The 16,543-nt window shown below is 38.3% G+C and overlaps 1 protein-coding gene and 1 long non-coding RNA gene across 4 annotated transcripts in view; one reads left to right on the forward strand and one right to left on the reverse strand.

Moving 5' to 3' along the window:
- LOC149920287 (uncharacterized) overlaps positions 1 to 5,098 on the forward strand; it is a 36,235-nt gene extending 31,137 nt beyond the window's left edge. Inside the window, exon 3 of the long non-coding RNA XR_016463418.1 lies at positions 4,893 to 5,098. This is a non-coding gene — a long non-coding RNA (uncharacterized LOC149920287). The remainder of the gene's footprint in view (positions 1 to 4,892) is intronic.
- Positions 3,765 to 16,543, reverse strand: part of CEP126 (centrosomal protein 126) — a 36,532-nt gene continuing 23,753 nt past the window's right edge. Inside the window, exons 6-12 of one of the 3 annotated variants that reach the window (XM_031595869.2) lie at positions 12,718 to 14,821; positions 9,326 to 9,487; positions 8,256 to 8,380; positions 7,858 to 7,945; positions 7,138 to 7,347; positions 5,242 to 5,306; positions 3,765 to 4,477 (exon numbers count right to left, since the gene is read on the reverse strand). In XM_031595869.2, the coding sequence (XP_031451729.2) occupies positions 4,475 to 4,477; positions 5,242 to 5,306; positions 7,138 to 7,347; positions 7,858 to 7,945; positions 8,256 to 8,380; positions 9,326 to 9,487; positions 12,718 to 14,821 (2,757 nt within the window). In that variant the 3' untranslated portion in view covers positions 3,765 to 4,474. Of the gene's footprint in view, positions 4,478 to 5,107; positions 5,307 to 7,137; positions 7,423 to 7,857; positions 7,946 to 8,255; positions 8,381 to 9,325; positions 9,488 to 12,717; positions 14,822 to 16,543 lie in introns of those variants that run through there. The other 2 variants (XM_031595868.2, XM_090133943.1) reach the window with 2 other exon arrangements.

Raw genomic sequence — 16,543 nt, forward strand, 5'->3', positions numbered from 1 at the left:
ATTGTCGTTTTTTTTTTCTTTTTTTTTTTTCTGCAGACTTCAACAGCACCAGTCATGCAAATGCAGCTTCCAAGGGTGTCTTTTAGTCTCAAACGTTTTGAGGTACTGTTGGTCCCAGCAGAGTGTAGTTACAGCAGCCAGAGGCCTTTCCCACCTTTAAAGTGCTCAAACCCATTGCCTCCTCCCACTCCAGAACCTGGCTGCAAGTGCTGGAGCAGGTGGTGGCAAGTTGCCTGCGTGGCACTGGAGATACACAGGAAGCTCATCCTCTTCCGGGCTTTGGAGGGTGCTGCGTAGGAGGTGGAGCAGAAGGAGACTTTGGCCAGGTGGTTTTGTGCCCTACAAATCCCTGGTGGGCATCAGGATTTGTCACAGCCAGGCATGACGGGGCAGTAGCATTTGTAGTACAGGGCGTAGGTTGATCTGAAAGCAGTGCTTCCTATTTATTTTCATAGAAACTAGAACAGATACAAAGAGCACGAAAACGCTATTTGATAGAGCAAATTCTCAGCTACCAACCACTTATTTTCAACACAGTCACTGCCATTAGAGGGAAACTGACTGTAAAGTGGCAAATTTATTTCCAAAAAGAGAAGCTTCCTGTGAAATGTAAAGGTTTACTCTTACCCATGGAAAATTAATTTTGAGCTTCATCTCCTCTGTACAACTTCATGTGATCTGTTGGACTTCAGCCTTTTGCTTAAAGTATATTCACCTCAGAGCAAAAGTAGTACCTGAGGATTTAAGGTTATTTTTTGAAAGGGACCATTTAGGCTTGTTTTAAAACCGTAGTTTTGGTCTGGTTTTTTTTTTTTTTTTTTTTTTTGGTATATTTTCATGCCAAAATTTGTAGAAAGAATATGGACTAATTTCTTTATAAAGCAGTGAAAATAGCAGTCAGAGTGAAGAGTTTTAGGAAGAAATCTAAGGTACCCAAATTTTAATGTTCACGTTCAAGCCAACCTCATTGATTTTAGCGTAGTTACTTTTTCTTCATTCTTGATCAATAAAATAATCTGCTTTTTAAAGTAATTCTGTGTGGTGTAAGGAAATCCTTAAATGTTGGTCTGAAGGGTAATCATCAGTTGATGGAACGAAAAGGACTTGTTGGCTCTTCCCAAGTGCTCAGAATCCAGCAGCTGCCTCTGGGCTCACTGACTTAATGCACATTCCTTGGTTCTGAGAGTCATGCTGCTCAGACACCTAAACAAAAACTGTAATACTGCCAAAGGAATCAAAGCAATCTAAGAAACAAAGCTATCGTCTTGGAGGTGAAGTCTGTAACCCTAAATCAACTATCCTACTTGAAAGGGTTTTCCTAGGAAAATACAGGCACCTGTTTTTGACAAGTCTTACCCTGTAATTAAGAGAGGAAGCTGACACATGGCCTCTGCTTTTGCCACCTAAACCGATTAACAGCAGAAGGATCCTGGCTGAGCTGGCATTCTGGCCTGCTGACTAGCAGGGTTGTTTTTGATCTATAGTCTCTGGTATTTGGATTATTTGCTTTCCCTTTCTTAATCTCTGTGGGGAAACTTTCCCTCACTATTTAAATATTAAATCCTCACCATACTGGAATGTTGCGGTATAGTGCATACAAACAGAGATGTAAGGGCTTAGCTTTTAGAGTGCAAACCGATTCTACAGTCAAACTCAGAAGGCCTTTGTTTGTTTGCTTAGAGGATACACAGATGTCTTCTGCGGGGAATTTGACATGTACCTGAGCACCAAAGGCCCAATAAGCAGTAACACACATCACAACCCTTTAGGCATGTGGGCTCCAGCTTTCTCTTCTGGCCACAGGGACAAGACAAATGACAATGACAACCATAAGGGGACACCAACTTTCAGCAGTTTTGATGTTTAAATACAATTTATCTTAAGAAGGTCCATACTGAATTCATCCCCTTTTATGTCTGTCAGATTTTCCCCCCTGAGTAACTGCAATGCTCAGGTAGAGGAGAAAGGTAGCAGGATTCCATTCTTCGAAGTGCTGTTTACAGAAAACCAATTTTTCATAAACATACATTGTAAGATTTCTGTTGCTATTTGCTATATATGCAGCTAGACTTAATTTTGGCTGACATCACTCAATAGAAGGTAGTTTGAAAAATTGTCTGTTGTAAGGAAGGGCATAGTTGTTCTTATCTCTATTTTATGGACTAGTTCCCTCCTAAGCAATGGCAGCACTAGTTAAAGATACTGATGTGATGATTTTGTCATCATGGGGATTTATAAAGTTTGAAAAAAATATTTTCACCAAATATTATTTGATTATCTTCTTTTGGGAAGATGAAATATATCCAGAGAAATGCTTGTGTTCTTCTGAGTGCAGGTTTCCATGGTTACACTGGTACCACAGAATCACAGAATGGCTTCAGTTGGAAGGGATCTTAAAGATCATCTAGTTCCAACTCCCTTCCATGGGCAGGGTTGCAGTACTATGCCCACCAATGAAATACAGCTCTTTGAATCTCCTATACACATTAACAAAGGTTAGGAATAACACTGATTAGCATTCAGGGAGCTACTGATAGAAACGATTCCCAAATCCCACAGTTCCTTCTGGATAGATAAAAAAAGGAAAATCAGACATCTGATAGGGAATTATAAATCCACAGCGCTAGTAAATTGCTTTTGTTGCTTCTTGCAGCTGCTTAGCAGCTTAGATCTGTTGGCTGATTCTGTTCACTGCATATACTTTTTATAGCTTTTGTAATGTTTGCTTTGCACTGAAACAGCAGAGGTAGAGCAAAAGAGAGGAGGTTAAAAAGTTACTGCTCCTTAAAAATTAACAAACTTTACAGATTTAGTTACCTAGTTACCTGCTAGTTACTTAACAAAACGCCTGTGTTCTAGAACTGATGGAACAATGCAGACAAGTTTATCACCAAACATGCCAAATCTGTCGACGTGTTAATAGTCACACTACAAGTAAACTGAAAATCAAGAGACCAATGTAGAATCTACCAGTCCAAGACTGCCAAAACAGAACTGCCCTCCAAAATAACCACTTAGAAAGATAACTGCAAGTGGACAATCTCTGCAAAAAGCCACCTAGACATGTTCTTAGAATATGTATGTCCTTACGCAGGATATATTCATACTTGGCTCCATCTATGTATCTTAAGAACAGGAATGAGCCCTCAGCTCTTAGCCTGTTTGTCCCCACTTTCGTTGCTTGTAACACTCCTAGCATAGAGACTGTGTAATGTGTAACAAAGCACATGAGGAAAACAGAAAAAACAAAAACCCTTTTGCTGAAATATGATGCTGAGAGTACAGTCAGCTTGAGAGCCATCACATATAACTACTGAATATGGGCAACAGACAGCACACAGCAATTTGCAGTGCTGCCGCCAATATAAAGACCAAAGGTGAAACTTTAGGCTTTATTTACTGACAATCAAATAGTTTTACAATTTATCACTTACAGCTGTAATAAAATATATTAGTCAATCTTAAAAAAAGAACACCAGGAAATTAGGAGAATAGTTGACACATAATCTTAGTAGCAATTTTTCCCCCTTTCACTTTAATTATGGGTACAGGAAATTTATATTACCAATACAAATGCTGAAAATATGAGGTATTTTCATTCTTTTAATAAAAAGTACTTTAAATTACAGTTCAAAGTAAAATAGATTGAATTATCCTAAAATGCTTACCAATCAATTAACATTTATTATTTAAATTAATGCATTCATCTTTATTCTGTGCCTAATTTTACAGTGTCAAATAATATACAGATAAAATACTAAAGTTGCAATATCCCACAGCAGCTTTTTGAAAACAATATTTCCTGCACAGCTGCTAGCTGATGTATTCTGGTACTGCTGTGAGGTTACTGCAGTATTCACCAAGGAAGAGGAAATATACTGCCAAATACTCTACAAAAAATGGAGAATGATGAGAAAAACAACTGTAAAAACAGAAAACAAGAAACCTCCTTTGATGATATTACGTGATCTGTTTTCAATTGTGTGTGAACAAGTGTCCAACCTCTGGATTTAAATTCTGGCTTTACAAGGCATAATGCTATTCATATGAATTACTGAGCAAATATCCATTCTTTATCTGGATGCTCTGAAACTAAGAGCTGAAGAAGACGGTCCTCTCAATGAAGAAAAAACTGAAAAATTCCATTGCTTCTCATAGCATAAGAGTAGATAAAATCTGAGTTACCTGTTTTCTGTAGCTGGGAACTTGCACAACAGTAGCTCACTCATCATCAAGAATAGTTCCAAGCCAGCACTTGAGTACTGCATCTGTATCTACAGGTAGACACACCTGTTTGGATGCTGAAGCACTTACACTCGTATACACTTGTTGAGAAAGAAGGCTCTTAGAGGTCCATCAGAGAGCGAGAGACTGAGCAGCCTGAGCAGTGCTTAGTGTTTGTATTTTATTCACGCAGTCATGTAGCTGAAGAATTTGTAGAAAGCCTTGTCACAAATCAGCCACCCAAGTCTGACTACTGCAAGACAGGAAAATACATTTGTGTGGAAAGCAGCTATATTTTTTAAAGTAGGACAGGCTTTGAAAAAATCCCCAGAGAAACCTACAGGCTCAAAAATGCTTCAGTGCAGGTCCAATAAAGGTAACTATGCTACATTAATTGCTGAAAAACAAACATTTTTTCACTTGTTTAGCCATAAATTTGTAAGATAGGAGGCAGAGGAGATGAAACTGAGGTTCCAAGTCACATCTACTACTAAGATCCAAAAGCACAGAAATAACAATGAGCTCTGTGTGCTTTTTACACCCCACCTTAAACACAGGCAGTTGTTTTGAATTGATGTCTCTCAAAACATTTTTTTTTTTTTTTTTTTTTTTTAGTTACAAACTCTGAGAGCATTTTTTCTAATATTTTTTGTAACAATTTTTTCCAGGAAAGTATTCAAAGGATGTAGAAGTAAATTATATAATGTATATGAAACTGATGAAAGACTCAACATGAGCCAGCAATGTGCACTTGCAGCCCAGAAGGCCAACTGTATCCTGGGTTGCACCAAGAGAAGCGTGACCAGCAGGGCGAGGAAGGTGATTCTGTCCCTCTACTCTGCTCTTGTGTGACCCCACCTGGTGTCCAGTTCTGGAGCCCCCAACACAAGAAGGACATGGAGCTGCTGGAGTAGGTCCAGAGGAGGGCCACAAAGACCACAAAGATGATGAAATGGACAAAATAAGCCATCACGTCAGTTTGCAGGACAGTTGAACTTATATAAGTTAAACACTTACAAAAGGTGTGACTTTCTGTAAAACTCCTGAGACGGATGGATTTCTCATAATGGCTTCTTGAACATCTAAAAATAGCATCAAAGTGTATGATAAATTCTATTTAAAGCAAACATTAACATGGAAAAATGATTCTGTCAAATATTCAGCACAAACGTTCCCAATATTATAGAAATGTAGTTTAATAGAACTGTTCTTTCTTCCTCTGCTAATATCTATTCAATATATGCCCACTGGTATTTTAAAAGATGTGCAGCTAGATATTGTTATCCGAAACATACTAACAAATAAATAAATTAGCACTTCTGCAAAGAAATCCAGAGCTATGGGAAGGAGTGTTAGCTGCTCTAAGCTAGCAGCAAAAATTCCAGGTTAGACTGGACAGTGATTAGTTTTCATTCATCAAAAAACAGTTACTGCGATGGAGTACAATTTTAGGCATTTAATTTGGTGACAAATGAAAACAATGCCAAAAAAGATAGTAAAAAATGTCAGGTACTTCACTTCCAGTTTACTTACTTAGAGGAACATACATGTGCTTACATATCTAATAAGCCTATCTGTAAAATTCTATAGCTTCCTATGACAAATTTTTCTTCCGAATAATAAAACAAGCTAAATTAATTTGCAGTTATTTCATTAATAAATTGTTAACTTCTTTCACTGTTTCTTCACTATTCCTTATGTACTATTCTTACAACTCTCAGTTTTGCTTTTCACACTTCCTAAACTCCAGCTTTATTGCTTCCAGTTCCTTTGCTGAATTTACTTTTCCCTTTATTTTCTGATCATACAGCATATTTCTTCTGCTTTTTTTTCTTGCAATAAAGCTCATAGATACTTTCTTAACTTGAACACGTCATACCGAAACTCTTGTCTTACAAATGAAAGAATTCTTTGCTTTGAAAGAAAAGCAGTGAGGTGCGGTGTAATGAAATTCTGACCCACAGCCAGATGGGAAGAAGAATTGTAAGCTGCAGTTGCCCAAAGTTTATCAGCAGTCACAAAGTTGTTTTCTCCTGCGCTTGCATTTTACAGGAAACTGAAGTCTTTTTCCTCAAGGTCCAGAAACCCACTGTTTGATGTAGTGATGAACAGTGTGCAGGAGCTTAATGGCATAAAATAAGCCCAGGTTTGGTATGATTCCACTCATTACTATTGGGGTAAACTGGTTAACTAACCATGAAATTATACAGTCTATAAGAAAAATGAGTAGAATAGTAAAATACAATCAGTGGACTTCAAGGAAGCAGAGTCTTGTACACTTCCATAATTGGCAAGTGAAATTGTGTATAAAACAAATCCAAATAAAAAGGAAAGTCAGGGAGATTTGGCAATTCCATAAAGGACAAAAATGACAAGCAGAAGTTATTCCAATGTTACGGAAAGCCTTGCAGACCAGTGAGAAACTCCATGGACAGTTACTTCCCAGTGACCTCCAGTACAGGATCATAGAATCACAGAATGATAGAATATCTTGAGCTGGAAAGAATCCACAAGGATCAGTGAGTCCAACTCATGGCTGCACACAGGACCTGAGCAGAGAGCTGAGAGCATTGTTTGAATGCTGCTTGGAAAGGATAGAGTGCACAAAATAGAGAATATGTCCATCTAATCCATCTACTGAGAATTTTTATCAAAGATCTGCATGACCAGAGAATCATTGAAGTTGGAAAGGACCATCAAGGTCAATTCCAACCATCAATCTAACACTACCATGTACACCACTAAACCGAGTCTCCAAGCTGTATACCCACATCTCTTAAATTTAACTCCAGGGATGAGAAGAAAAAAGATTTTATCACAAGATTCTTGTATTTAATCCACAATAACACATGACAACAAAATATAAAGCTACTTAATCACTTGATGTAGGATCCTTTTTATTATTAAACTTACTTTGTAACCTTTGATTGAGACGATCAAGAGACTGGAAAATCTTATCTTCTTCTACTGAAAGTGCACTCATGCCTAGATGAGGAGCTGTCTTAAGCAGTAGGGGCTGTCTGGCTGGTTGCACACTTCCTATAGCTGCCAGGATTTCATCTTCTGCAACTGCTGTACTTGTTAATTTTTCTGCCATAGGAAACTGAGCAGTGCTTTCTGAAACTGATGAGATTACAGGGTAAATGAGATGATCTCATGACATTTAAATATACTGCTTGTTTTCATGAGTATGAGTTTCTGTAAAACATAAAATTCACATTATAAAAATCAAATAGGTGGCAGTCATTGAACAAGATATGTTGGAAAATGATATAGTTAAGATCACTAATGTGTCTTACAATGGAGATCACTGGGGTCAGAGCAAGCTCTACTAGCCTTGCTTATATATGTATAATGACAGCAACCAGTATCTGTCCATATTATACTGCCATGTATCATACACACAGCTATCTTAGTTAAATACAAACTATAGTTTGTAATGCATTTATATAACTATTAATTTCATGATACCTGATGTCATATCTTATGTTTCTCTGAAAAAATTAGACTTAGACAACAAAATACTCTTTCTTACTGTGAAGCACTGATGCCAAGAGATGCCACAAGAGATGTTACACTGTATTAGGTCAGTAGTTCATGTTTAAAAGTGATTAAATAGAGATGTTACTATACCTTCCTCAGACTTATAGGTGTCATTCATATTTTGTGCTGGATCAAATGCAGACTGAACAGGACGCAGCTGGGCGGTACATAACGAATTCTATCAAAAATATTTTAAGACTTTTAAAAATGTAATTTAAGGTAAACAGCAGTACTTTCTGACCATTTTAATTTATTACTTCATATTGCTAGATGTTTTAAAGTGCAAAAATATTAGTATATACTAATACAGTATATGTATTGTAATTGGTTTTATTCTTTTTATTAATTGCAATGGCAAGTTGAGTTAGCACATTGATTCAAATTTCCATGACATAGAACAAATATTTTATATTCCTGAAATTCTCTCAATTTTGAGGGTAAACAAGCCTTTTTTTTTCCTCTTTTTTCTAATAGTATCCAATATTTACCTGTGTGTGATGAGTAGGCTTCCATCTTTTAGAATCTACAATTTGCCTTCTCTGTCCTGTAAAATCTCCATGTTTGTTTTCAAAGCTGTTAAAAATCTGCCTTTGTTTTGTAACAGGAACAACACCTTAAATAAGATGCAGTCAGAAATAAAAAAAAACATGTAAAAACATGATAAAGATGCAAAACTAGTGATGGTGGGTAAATTTCTGTCTCAGAGCTTCAGAGTTCACCTTATGTATGCTTATAGCATATCTTGCTGAAAGTATTTTCTTAATGCGAAGAGAGAAACAGACAATTTTAAAGCATGTTTAATTTCATCTTAGGATAACACTATAAAATCAGATGTAGATAGCATGCACTCTGTAGTAGTTTTCCTCAAACAGGAAAAGACCTAATTTACATATTGAACCTCAAATTTATCTCTGCTTTGTCAGTGCATTTTCAAAATTTAGCAATCAGGTTTCAAACTTAAAATTAAGTTTTAAAATAAATTTCCATGCATACAAGCTGGGGAAATAAAAATTAACTATTTGTTCCTCTAATATCATGTGCAAGTGAAAGTACAAATCTCATGAGGAGCAGCTGAGAGAGCTGGAATTGTTCAGTCTGGAGAAGAGGAGGCTCAGGGGAGACCTTATCACTTTCTACAGCTGTCTGAAGGCAGGTTTGGCGAGGTGGGGGTTGGCCTCTTCTCCCAGGAAACAGCAACAGGATGAAAGGGGATGGCCTCAAGGGGAGATTCAGGTTAGATATTGAGAAAAGTTTCTTTTCTGAAAGAGAGAGGCATTGGAACAGTCTGCTCAGAGATGTAGTGGAGACACCATCTCTGGAGGTATTGAAGGAAAGAGAATGTAGTACTTAGGGACATGGTTTAATGGGCAACATTGGTGGTAGGTGGATAGTTGGACTACATGATCTTAGTTGTGTTTTCTAAGCTTAACAATTCTGTGACACCGTGATTCTATAAGCAGAAGTTTATGATTAGGCTAAGAGGTTTTTCAGTGATTTTAGCAGAATTTTATTTCTTTACTTGTTATTACAGTGATATTTAACAAAGCAGAATTCTTACTGTTTGCCTGGAAAAAGCCCAATTTGTTCATCCTAGAAGAAACTTTGAAACAAGTCTTCTGACTAGTGTCCCCAGTGGGAATACGGGATACAAGAGCTTTACAAGGCTGGCATTTAGTTGGATGTGAATCGTTGTAATGTGACATATGATGCTGAGTAATACCTGAAAATAAAGAGAAATATAATTGTGTTATATTGTATGCAGGCAGAAATTTAAGAATTGAAGAAGAAATCTCTTGTTATATTAGTAGTCATGTAATCTTTTACTGAAAAATAAATTCCAGTTACTCTATTGATGCACATCAATCTTTAATTGAATCACTTCACAAGGCATAATAGGTCTGTGACCAGGAAATACTCATTAGGAAATTTAATTAAAAATATAATAAGTACTAATATCTGTAAGGGCATGAGATACTGAGATATACCTGTTTATCTATAAGCATGTGAATTAGGGCCAGTTTTATCATACAATCATAGACTCATTTAGGCTGGAAAACACCTTCAAGATCATTAAGTCTATCATTAACCTGCCCTACCGAATCTCATCACTAAATCATGCCCCTTATTATGCCCACAAGGCATTATTTGTCTCAGGCTAAATGCTAAACACATTTTCAAAGCGCCTTACTGACTGAATATTAAAGAACTTAAAATAATTCTTGCATTTAGCAACAGAGAATAACTCGTGTCAGCCAGGAAATACAGATTTTAAGCCTGGAACCACAGTTCGAGGAAGATCCCGATGTACAACAATTTTATTACTCATCTTGATCTCATTTTCTGTAGCCTACTACATTGCAACAGATGACATTTTCTTATGTCCACACAGACCTAAGTTAGCTTAGCAACAGTGTCACAGCAGACAATTTACTCAAGAGCAATGCAGTATTCATTCTCATAGCAAGCACTTCAGGACAGAACCCACGGTGATCTATGCGCATTTGCAGGCAATAGAACAGATAATAGCCAGCCATTAAGAGTAATTTAGTGCATTTAAATAAATAAAGCTTTCAAACCACAAAATGTAAGCAGATACTGAGAAAGGGCCACCCACCTATATCTTAGAGAGCCCCTCTATCTTAGAGAGCACCTATATCTCAGCCCCTCCTCTAACAGAGATGGAGCTCTGTGACACCGGGCTGCTCACTGATCTGATGTGCAAATAAGGGCATCACCTCTGCTCCAGGCCAGGTACGGTAATGGAAAGCTTCATTCATTTCCAATGTAAAATCAAATAGGTTAACTTAAATCACGCATAATTAAGCTCATCTCTTTGCCTTTGAACTGAATGGACAGGAAGATAAAATTTCTCCTTTCTCACACCTCTTTCAGGCCGGGAATATTCATCTAGCTCTGTTCCCGTTTTTAAAACTATGTGTTTACTGTAGATAAAATGAGAAATTTAGTTTCTTAATTCACGGGAATTCCTTATTTTGCTAGAAAGTGTCTCTGAGCTGCACGGCGGATCACAGCACGGTACCATTTGGTGCTGTGTGGCCTTTCAGGAGCTGTGCCCCAGCTAGGGCCATCAAGAGGAAGAGCAGCAGTGTACAACACACTGCAGGCAGAAGCTGCCATAGCTGGGCTGCAGGGGAGACAGAAGGGAAAATGCAAGTCTGAAACAGTTCTGAAATGTAAAAACCAAGAGATGAATCTCCCACGGCTTTTCTTTACCTTCCCTATCACTCTCTGCAGCATATTGTTCCCAAGGTAATTCTTTTTTTTTTTTTTTTTTTTTTTTTTAAATAAAATGTGAGATTGGTCCTAAAATTTCTTAATTTTTGTAAATCCATATTTTAAATTTCTTTACAAATCAGACGTTTTGCAAAAGAGCAACAGTTGTCTGGTAGAAGCTTTTAATTTTTTCAGTTTTTATGTAATCTTTTTGAGCAATAATTGTACTAATGAGGGCAAGATGTAATGATTTTAGGCATATACACTGTCAGCACTATAAAAGCAAATAGATGTGCACTTCTTTCACTCTCAGCAGGCAGTGGCTGTCAGACAGCAAGCTGTGGCTCCCAGTTATCAAAGAATCATAGAACTTCCTGAGCTGAGCTGGAAGGGACCCATGAGGATCGCTGAGTCCAACTCATGGCTCCACACAGGACATCTAAAAATCACACTGTATGACTGTTATCCAAATGCTCTGTGAATTCTGGCACTGGGGCCGTGCCCACTGCCCTGTGCAGGCTGTTCCATGCCCACGGCCCTGTGGTGCAGACCCTTTCCCTCACCCCCAGCTGCCCTCCCCTGCCGCAGCTCCATGCCGTTCCCTCGGGCCTGTCGCTGTCACACAGAGCAGAGCTCAGCGCTGCCCTCCGCTCCCTGTGAGGAGCTGCAGCCGCCATCAGGCCTCCCCTCAGCCTGCTCTGCTCTGGGCTGAGCACACCAGGGGATCTCAGCCGCTCCTCATACGTCTTCCCCTCCAGGCCATTCCCCATCTTTGTAGCCTTCCTTTGGACCGTCTCTAATAGTTTTACATCCTTTTTGTACTGTGGCACCCCAGACTGCATTCAGTAGTGGTGGTGAGGCCACACGAGTGCAGTGTAGAGTGGGACAGCCCCTCCCCGCCCATGGCACTGCTGCCCTGGCACACCACACCGTGTGGCTGCCCATCCTGGCTGCCAGGCCACGCTGCTGACTCCTCTTCAACTTGCTGTTGACCAAGCCCTCCAAACCCCTTTCAGCAGGGCGGCTCTCCAGCCTCTCATCCTCTAGTCTGTATGTACAGCCCAGGTCTTCCCTTCCCAGGTGGAGAATCCAGCAGTTACCTTGTAAAACTTGCTTATAAAAACCCACTTCCTCTTATTTCGTTATTTAGACCACCTGTCACATCTGCTCATTACTCAGGATCTCAGGGAAATAACTTCATTTAATACTGTAAAGAATTTATAAAAACAGGGATCCACATTTAAGAGGTCTCGAGGCAGCACTAGAACAGAAACGATAATGACAAATGGTAGAAATTTGTTAAAGCTGGCTGCATGGTGTGAATGGATGACAGGCTGAGTGTTTTAACTGAGAACCAATCTGTGCAATTTAAAAATCTATTCTTATGAACATCCCCACCCACAACCATCACTTTTACTCAACTCCAAAAATGAGAACTTTGTTTTTTGCCCAATTCTCTCCTCCGAAGAAGTGAGACTTTGTCTTCCCATGACATGCTGCCAATATGAAAATTTGAGACTTCCTGTTTTGACCTTTTTCCACCTCAAAAAAGTGAGATCTTGGGTTTTGATGTCATGTTTCCAATGCTAAAAAACAGGACTTTGGGTTATGCCCAACACCAAAGATCAGAACTTTGGGTTTTGCCTAATTCCCACCCAAATAAGTGGGATTTGGGGTTTTGATGTCCCATTCTCAATGCAAAAATGTGGGACTTACCAGTAGCAGGCTCTTTGGGAGTGAGGGCAATACGCTCTCCTTTCCATGCAGTTGTTTCCTCAGCTGTTGGGATATGATCAAGATGCAATCTGTTTTCTGTGTTAGCATGTTGCTCAGTGCAGGTTACAGAAAAGTGCTGGCAGCCAGTTGTTGGCCCGCAGCTCACAGAACCAGTATGTTTTGCCAGAGGTTCACAGGACGTGCTGCAGAAAGGTGTGGACAGCACAGTGGCCACCTCAGAACTACAAGTTATGCTCTCACAGCTTCCTGGTGTACTTTTATTTAAAATTTGATCTGCCAACAAAGCTTGCCTTTGATTTAAAAAGTTCCCATTTGTAGAGGTAGCTTGAGGACAGGAAGAAGGCAGGGGTTGTCTCGCAGCTGGGCTGGCTCTGGTTTTGCCATGTTTGTTCCCCGGTGCAGGTGCAGATGGTGGCTGAGGTGCCAGCATCCTTCCCTCAACTGCTTGGCCTTCAGTGGCTGACCGCAGTCGAACTGCAGTGCCAGAGCCTCTGCTGCTCCTGGGCACAGAACATAACTGGTCTCTTACAGGTCCTGGTCTTCTGACTATTTTTGCCTTATTTTTGTGTTGATTCTCTTTGTGAATTTCATCACTGTTACAAGATTCTGGGGATTTGCCTTCTTCATGTTTTGATACCATCCAAACTTTTTTAGGAAAAGAGGATCCAGTAGACATAAATGTCTTCAGAGAGGGGCATTCTTTATTTGATTTTGCAGAATTAACATTTGGTTTTGTTATATGCGAATTTTCATGACGATTTTCTGTGCCCATGGTGTTTGAAGAGTGAGCACCCATACATGAATTAGCATAAGGAGCATTACTTATAGTTTGAACACAGTGAAGCTGTGCAGAAGATATTTCACTGGTGCTCTCCTCATAGCAACTGTCATTATTTTTTGCTGTTATCTGGTTAATTTGATCACACCATTTTAGCTTTCTACTGTTTTTTGTATTTTCTGCACTTTTCTTTTTACTTTTTGCAAGTTCTAAACTGTCTCTGATAGAAGACACAGGCCGAGTTCCAAAAATGATCTCGTGGTTCATAACCACAGCTTTAGCTTCTTTCTTTAAGATACTTCTGACTAGTTTTGCTCCTTTTCTGTCATAAATGTTGTTTTTCTGGGAGTTGTGCTGTGCAGGAGTGCCAAAACCCAGCTCTGTGTCAGACACCAATGACATAGTTTCAACCACATTAGCCTTTTCTTCCTCTTTGTTATTCTGTTTCTTAGCATTGCACAAAGCTGAGGCATTTGGTACGTCCTGAAGTAAAAATGATCCTTGGTCAATGTCATAAATAGATTTAATGTTTTCTTCTTTTGTTTCAATCACTTTTCCTAATATATTTTTTAAAAAATTCATGCTGACGTTTCTGTCCTTTGGCACCACATCAGCTGGGCTGGAAATGCCAGAGAAACACCTCTGATTAGGAAGTAAGATTCTAGATGTTGTAATATGTTCAGTGGAAGTTTGCACAGATTTACTTCTTTTTTGTGGGGTCATTTTAAAGCTCTGATTTTGCATCAGATCCTGAACTCTTTCTCCTGGAATAGAATCAGGGCTGGCCCAGGCTTTGCTAGAACTGAAAACAGGATTGGTTGCTAAAGTGCTAGAAACTCCAGAAGATGAATCGTTCCTTTCTTCTTTTATATTTTTCAGAAAAGGAAATGCTTTATTTACAGAGCTTTCTTGATTGCCAGAAGTAGAAAACTCTGCAACTTTTTTTCCAGAACTGTGAGAAACAGGTGATTCCTCTTCTGTATCATTTGTATGTTCAGCAAGAGTTAGAATGTTACGTTTAGCTAAAAGGTCCTCAGTAGGTAAGGCATTGTGGTTGCTTTGGAAATCTAAAGTTCTCTGACAATTATTTAGATGCATGTTTTTAGAAGTATTTTGAGCTGCATAAAATGTATCATTACTGCTAGACTGTGACTTTGCTGGAATATATGGGGCACAGTCACAACTTGTAGTCAAAGATGATTCACTCGGTGGAGTGTAATTTCCATTTTGTTCTCCAGCCTCAAGACTGTCAAGACTTGATAAGCTTTCTGAATCGTCTGTCCTTTTGACTTCTTTATGAAAATTCTGAAACACAGACATAAAACAGGACTGCTAAATTTATCAGAAATGTCTGGTTTTTTTTTTTTTTTTTTTTTTTTTCCCGACTTATACTAGCTTTTCGTTAATGAGAGCTTAGACCAAAGCACAATCAATAGTGTACCAGGTGTTTTTATGACTTAAGGGCATAGCACCAAAGCTTCCATCATGTCAAAATTTAACTGCGTTCAATAGCAAAAGAAAATGATGTGCTTTGTGGATCAAACTGAGACAAATGAGCTGCACAGTTCAACAAGTTTAATTGCATATAGTATATCAATTCTACAATATAAAAAATGGAATACTTGGAGAATCTAAACAAAACTACTGTTTCTGGATTATTTTGTGATACATAATGGTTCATATGGTCAGGATAATATTCATTCCAACATGCAAAGGAGCTTACAAAATGAAAGAGAATCCAAGAAAATATACATTTGTTATTGAATTTTTCCCAAACTGGATTTTTTCTGTACTATATGGCTATAAAGACTGCTGCAAGTGAGGATGATTTAAACCTCATCATAACAAACATGGCAAGCATCTCACAGCTATCATAATCACAATGCTTAATCCCCTTCTTCTCATCTTTCAGAAAAAGGAAAGTACTATCTGCTCAGTGAGAACAGATCAGGTCTAAGGGTATGGGAGATTCCACCCACTCGCCCAGCCATTTCATCAGACAACAACAAAGAGATGAATAAGAGTGACGGCGCTTCTGAACTGCCAGTGCACGCACTTTATGTATATACTGTACAGGTATTTTCTTCACTAATACTTCTCCATCCAGACACTGAAATGCATGGTATGGATGAAAATTCTCAGGTTTGAAAATGCACATAAACATCAAGGAAAATGTGCATTTTATCTATTTTCAGATTCCTGTATTCTCTCTCTCTCTGTTCCACACAGCTGAGCAGCTGAAATATTTTGTATCACACACTAGAGAAAAGCCTAAGAGAAGCTGCCTTATATACAAAACAATGACAATTTTTTTATTAGTGACTTTAAAACAGAATGGTTTCAACTAGCAAAGTCTGTTCACCTCAGTAAGAGATTATATTCTCCCTGGAAATAACAGTAGAATTAATGTTTCAAAAACTTACTAAAGAATGCATAAAACTAATTAGTGCGTAAGAACATATTTTTGCAGTAAAACTCTGTTAATTCTACCAAAAATGTTATGTCATAATATTGTGTAGTTTATAGCTGCACAAATAATTTAAATTGCAGAATAAAAAGCTCAGTGAATCCTGAAAGACTTTTTATGATTGAATTAAACTGTATCTCGTATTAGGTGTTCAGAAGTTGCTGCAGTCCTCTACTACTGCAATAAAGAAACTAAATACAAGAACAAAGAACCAAGTGTAGAGAAAGATCCCTGTAGGGAATGTTTTCAAATTAAAGCTATACAAACTGGTGTCTTTTTAAAATACAAGAATAAATAATGCTTTGTTGGTTATTTATTAACTTTCATGTTGGCTAAATTATATTTTTAACCTCCGCTTGAACTTAACCAAACAAGGAAAAACCACATACCCAGAGATTTCTGTACCAGGCCAAATTTAAGAACTAACTCTGGAATTCTCAAATGGGAAAAGCAAAGTCAAACAAACCAAACAGAGGATAAAAAGAACTTATCCATGTCAGGTTATTTCTTGTTTAAACTAGAGATTGCACCAGTAAAATGACTAGGTTAAATACAGGAGA

Source organism: Phasianus colchicus, chromosome 1, assembly GCF_987193195.1.
Source record: "Phasianus colchicus chromosome 1, bPhaCol1.hap1.1, whole genome shotgun sequence".
Lineage (NCBI taxonomy): Eukaryota > Metazoa > Chordata > Aves > Galliformes > Phasianidae > Phasianus > Phasianus colchicus.